At 39.1% G+C, this 5528-nt stretch overlaps 1 protein-coding gene across 1 annotated transcript; it reads right to left on the bottom strand.

Annotated features, from left to right (window-relative positions):
- Positions 1-2139: 2139 nt before the first annotated feature.
- Positions 2140-4089, bottom strand: LOC104596665 (uncharacterized). Its single transcript, XM_010257920.1, has 5 exons — positions 3852-4089; positions 3468-3690; positions 3111-3336; positions 2513-2993; positions 2140-2414 (listed from the first exon to the last, which is right to left on the bottom strand). The coding sequence occupies exons 1-5, from the start codon at positions 4087-4089 to the stop codon at positions 2140-2142; spliced, it is 1443 nt and encodes a 480-aa protein (XP_010256222.1).
- Between the last annotated feature and the right edge of the window lie 1439 nt (positions 4090-5528).

Here is a 5528-nt window from a genome sequence, read left to right as displayed (position 1 = left end):
ATGGGCAAAGGCTGAAGCCTTACATTGATGGTGGACATAATTCTTTCTTCAAGTCCACCATTCACTTAAATAAGATAAGCCTTACATTTATTTTGTTTATTGTATTTTTTTTTCGTTAATTCATTTAAGGGCAATTCAACTTAAATAAGATAAGATGGGAATTTCATCACCCTTCCTTAGCCCAAAATCATCACCCATCACGTGCGGTCCACCCTAAACCCTAATTTAAAATTTGGATAGCATGATCATTAAAGGAGCCTCACATTTGGTTCAAAAGTGTGCTGAATTTTAAGGAAATTTGTAATTATTTTCCATAACCGGCGGTTGGTGTTTAAGGAAAGGTTAAACGGCTAAGCCTAAGCGGGTTTGTGGTTACTTAATTAGGTCCTTGTGAGAGCAATGGGAGCTTCCCACATCCCCACCTCTTACCTGGATAACCAAAGGAAGTGGTGTAATTCCAATTGAACCTAAGAAGATTTACATTGGTTGAACCACTAGTTTAGAAAACCGTAGGCCGGCCCGTGGGTCATGTGTTTGAATTGCTTGCATTTTTTTTTAATTTAGAAAATTCAAATTTGAATTTAAATTTCAGGAATTTAGATTTCAAAATCTAAATTTAAATTTAAATTTCAAAAATTTAAACTTCAAATTTCAAAAAAATAAAAATAAAAAGATTTAAAAAAAACAAATTAAAATGAATTCAATGACCGGAGTTTGTGGAATGAGAAACTACTTCCAACCTAAGCCACACATAGATTGGAACCATGTGTCTCAACAACTGGATAAGATTATTGGGATGGCTCAAAGACTTGATCAAGTCCTTGCATTTCGTTAGCAAATTGGCCATACCCAACCTTATCATCATGCCCAACATGTTCCATCTATGCAAGTCCGGCCCATCATGTTAGCCAGTGCCCTACAGTGGGCCCATATCAAACAGTAATTCTAGAGCAATTACATGTCAACTAGTCATTCTAAAGCTAGTACATGTAGTGGCAGGCCCATACCCAACCTTGCTGAAAATAATGAAGTTGTATTTGTACAATGGGAATTGTAGATTGTCGCCCAACACTTCAAGAACCTCGGTCTTAGGGGTGAATTGCATATGCACATATGTCCTCACTATTGTAAACTCGTAGTCAGCTGTAAAGACGCGCAACTTTTTCATTGAGTAAACCTTACCCTCGATGAGAGTGCCACTAAATCTATCAATGTCAGCATTGTGCATCTTCAATTCAACTTCATCTCCCTATGGGAATTTCTTGTTGTTACAATATGTGTTTATATTAATCTGTTCACTAAAATGTGAATATAGTATGTGTAGAAGCTCACGATAGCATTCACAAAAATCATCCTACAAATTCTCTGTGTTTGGTTGCCTTTTTGGAAGGCAAAATTTCCAATCATTCTTGTCAAAACCTGCCCATAAAATCCCAAGATAGCTTGTGTATATGCAATCGAGCAACGGGAGCCACCCGTAAAGCCATGCTGCAAGTATAAAGAAATTTGTGATATTAGTTCAACCATATAGCATATATATCAGTATTTGAGAAACCAAGTTAATATACTTACCTTAGGTGGGTAACTTCAATTTAAACGGATCTCATTAAATATTTCCTTATAAACAACATTCCTTGTAATGTCAATTGGTAGATTGTCCTTGTTGATAATCATAACCTTTAACCCATTCCTCGAGGAAACTCTAGAAATTGCTACATATACTTGTCTATGTGTAAACACAGGATTCTGTAGGAACACACTGACATGTTTCGAAGTTTGCCCTTGACTCTTGTTAATTGTCATTGCAAATGCCAATTTTACGGAAAATTGCCTCCTTTTCAACAAGATGCTGATGATGGTGACATTATAATCCTAGGAATGAAAACTGTATCGCCAATGCAGTTCCCTGTTATAATTCTTGCTTCAATTATGTTCCTTCCAAACTTCTGGACTATTAGTCGTGCTCCATTGCATAAACCATTTGACTGATTTAAGTTTCTTAGAGCATAATCGGAGCACCAGTCTTCAATTGTAGGCAATGAGATGGCAACCCAAGGAACTCCAAAGAATTCAAATACTCAGGTGGATATAAGCTTAGATAAACTATGGGGCATGTCTCCTAAATGGCTAATAGTATCATCAAATACTTAAGTATGTTTGAATATCCCCAGGCAAAAGAGAAATATTGTGTGCATTTATATCATCAACTTCATCATTTGTCGGTGCCAATATTGCTCGTTCACATAAATACGACTGATTCCCAATCATTTCGACTATGTTTGGGAATATTCTTTCAACTAATGGCCGAACACCACGACCCTCATCAGCCACCAAGAGATCAGGAGGGAACGGTACCGAGTTTGCTTCTCTAAACTCATCAATTTGAACTCCAGTTATATTTCCATTTCCAACATCTAAGACCCAATTTGCAAATGATGAAACTTCACCTAGATGACTTGGGCATTGGGTATCATGCACGAGGCGCAGAGCATGGTCAATTCTAGAAGTTCACTTCGGGACCATAAATGTGATCTTTGCAATGATGCAAAAATGACATTTTCACGAGATCCCTTAAGAATCATCATAGGCAAAATTTGCCGAAAATCGTCACCTAGAACAACTGTTTTACCACCAAATGGCTTGTTAGTTGCATCTAAAGTTGAGCTTTTCATCAAATCTTTCATTGTACGATCGAAGGCCTCAAATGTCAACTGTTTTATCAAATCTGTGGCTTGCAGTAGCTCAACTAGTGCTAAGCGGTGACTAATAGAGCAAATTGAGCTTTCATGAAGGTCAATTGGAATTTTGAATCTTGAGTGTGCAGTTCGTCCTCCTGGCAATAGTAAAGATGCAATACCTGATGTTGCCACTAAAAGTACAATCTTGCTAGTGGATCTTAACTTTGAAGTTAGTGCTGTTCCACCGCTTCCATGAACAAAGAAAAAAGCATCTTCTTTGGTATCAACAGCTTTGGTGATTTTATCAAACGCTAACTTTCGTTGTGAGTTTAAGGCAGCAGAATGTAAGTGGTGGAACTCAATTGCCATTTGAGCAGTGTATGACGTTGTCCAGTGGCACTGGCACTCCTTGATTATCCTTTACCGACTTACCATGAAGGTCCAATGCTTTTGCCAAAAATCATGGGGGTTTGCAACCTCATTGAATAATAATATGGATGCAAAAATATCATGCATTTTCTGGCCTGTTGCCCAAATAGATGCTTCCATCAATGCATGATTCCATTCGTTATCATCTTCAAGTAATCCCAATGCCATGCATGCAGTTTTGTATGTATCGTAGTGAGTGCCATTGATTGTCTTGAGATCATAGAAACTCCTAACACCACGTATTACATGTAGCAACATCCGAAGATAGTATCGTTCAGATGCGCATAGTATAAACTGCCAACTGTTGTACCCTTTCTTCTCCTAGTCTACATTTTCCCGTCTTGGTTCCAAACCCAATACTTTGGGAATTCTACATATGTCAACTCTCTTGCATCAAGGTATAGCTCATTTGCTTCAAACCATGCTATCAACACTGTTCTTTTAGCGCTTGGTCGTGCAAGAACATAGTATATGCTATCCATATCACTAAATACAATAGTTTGTTGGTTCTCCAAATGACACTGTAACCGTTCAACAGGAGGGTTTTTATACTGCAAATGGAATTCAAATATCCTCCAACATGCTTCCGAAGCAGAAACATAACGGCAATCAATGTACTGTTAAATTTCATCAACTACATTAGATAGTCCATCCGTTCTAGAGTTGCTCAGACCCTCACAATAAAGTACAATTGTTGCTTTGTTGAATTTAAGTACAAGACATTGGAAGAAAGTTTTAATGTACCTGCCACAACATTTCCAAAAATCTTCTTTGCTTTAATATCATTTAATAATTCCTTCAACGGTAACTTAAATACTCTTGCAACAATGTCAGGCCTATCAATTGGTTTTAGCCATGGTGTACCAGACAAAGCTGCAGTTACTTCAGGCCGTTGAGGGTTTGCTGTTGTAAATGTTACAAACAAGTCAGGGTGCCCTAAAGAGCGACAAATGGCCATAGCATCTTGGTAACTCTGGACCATGTATCAAGGTCCATCAATTCTCGGATTGTCTGAAAGGAAACTTTTAGCGGATCGGAAGATCTTTACATAGGGATTAATTGAAGATAACATAGATTGTAACTGATCAGCAATGGCTGGGTTGACCTACATTATTTTCAATGGCTGCAATTCGGTTGCTCACTTCATGCTCTGTATCATAAATATAAAGTTGGGCAAATCTCGGGCTTTGTCCATGGGCAGGTATAAGAAACTGATATCCTGAAAGAATATGGCCCGCGCCCATCCAACAAAGCATAACCTATTTTGCCACCCATCGAGGTAAAAGAGAACATCGAGTTATATACTCGGATTAGTTCATTGAACTTTGATCCAGGAGCATCATATTTCCCTTCAAACAGATCTTGTAATAAAGGAGGTGTGAGTGGCAAGAATGGCAACTTCACTTTACCTCCTTGGCAACATAAATAGAAAGTTGGATTCGACATTGAAGTTGACGGTGACCTCTCTTGAATCCACATTTTTGCATGGCATTTTGAGCAAGTGGAGGCGGGCTCACCAAGATTTAATCAGTCAGCAAAGCGAGTAGCTTGGTGAGAAGTAGGGGTGTCAATGGACCGGTTCCGGGTTGGACCCGTCCGATCCGGAGGTGTTATGGATGGACCGGACAGTCTAAATAATTGTATGGACTCGGACCAGTCCAAATTTAAGTGGTCCATATATAATGCGGACAGAATTTGGACAAACCTGCTGAACCAAAAGGTCCGTTCCATTTCGTTTGAAGTTTGAACTTTTTGCAAAAGTTTCTTCGAAGACCTAGCGCTCCACACCTCCACCGCTCCTTCTGGCAATTAACGAAGAAGAAGGTTTCTCTCCGGCAGTGGTATTCCTCGAACTCCGGTAGTACTTTCGGCGATGATATCTCTCCGATGGTGGTATTTCTCTCTGGCAGTAGTATCTCTTCAGTTGTTTTCTCTCGTATCTCTCTCTCTAGCGAATAGCAATGGTGGTCATTATTCCATCGTTCTAGTGTTATCTAGCAACCAACGGAACTCCCTAGTCTCTCTCGTGGTTATCTATCTCGTATCTCTCTCTCTATCCAGCAGTAGACTCCTTGCTCATTCATCATGTATTTCCTCTCTCCTTTGTTATTCCAAACAGTTTAATCAGGCTAACAAATGCTTATTAGACTCTGGGTCATCAATGTGAATCATTTTGATTTTCTATTAGGGCTATAAATGATTTGGAACCTTAACGGTCATTAGTCTGGCTAACAAATCCTTAAGGTTTCATCTATTTGGCATAAACAACGCACAAAGTGAGCCCTCGGACTTTACCACCCAATACTAGAGGCACCTCAAAGGAGACTTCAGAACCCAGGGTTCAACATGTAAACCAATCTGGAACCTCACTCCCAGCAAGTATGGCATCAAATCCACTACATTCATCTTTAGCCCCCTGTT

Source organism: Nelumbo nucifera, chromosome 1, assembly GCF_055504915.1.
Source record: "Nelumbo nucifera cultivar China Antique chromosome 1, China Antique-T2T, whole genome shotgun sequence".
In the NCBI taxonomy this organism is placed as follows: domain Eukaryota; kingdom Viridiplantae; phylum Streptophyta; class Magnoliopsida; order Proteales; family Nelumbonaceae; genus Nelumbo; species Nelumbo nucifera.
The sequence above is the reverse complement of the archived record's forward strand: the minus strand, read 5'-3'. Positions and strand labels throughout refer to the sequence as shown.

Coding starts and splice junctions, on each gene's coding strand:
- LOC104596665 (XM_010257920.1), bottom strand. CDS start 4,089: ATGGTCCAGAGTTACCAAGATGCTATGGCCATTTGTCGCTCTTTAGGG. Junction 3,691..3,851: donor TTTTGGAAATGTTGTGGCAG/GTACATTAAAAC, acceptor CTGCTTCGGAAG/CATGTTGGAGGATATTTGAA. Junction 2,415..2,512: donor ATCACATTTATGGTCCCGAA/GTGAACTTCTAG, acceptor ATTGGGTCTTAG/ATGTTGGAAATGGAAATATA.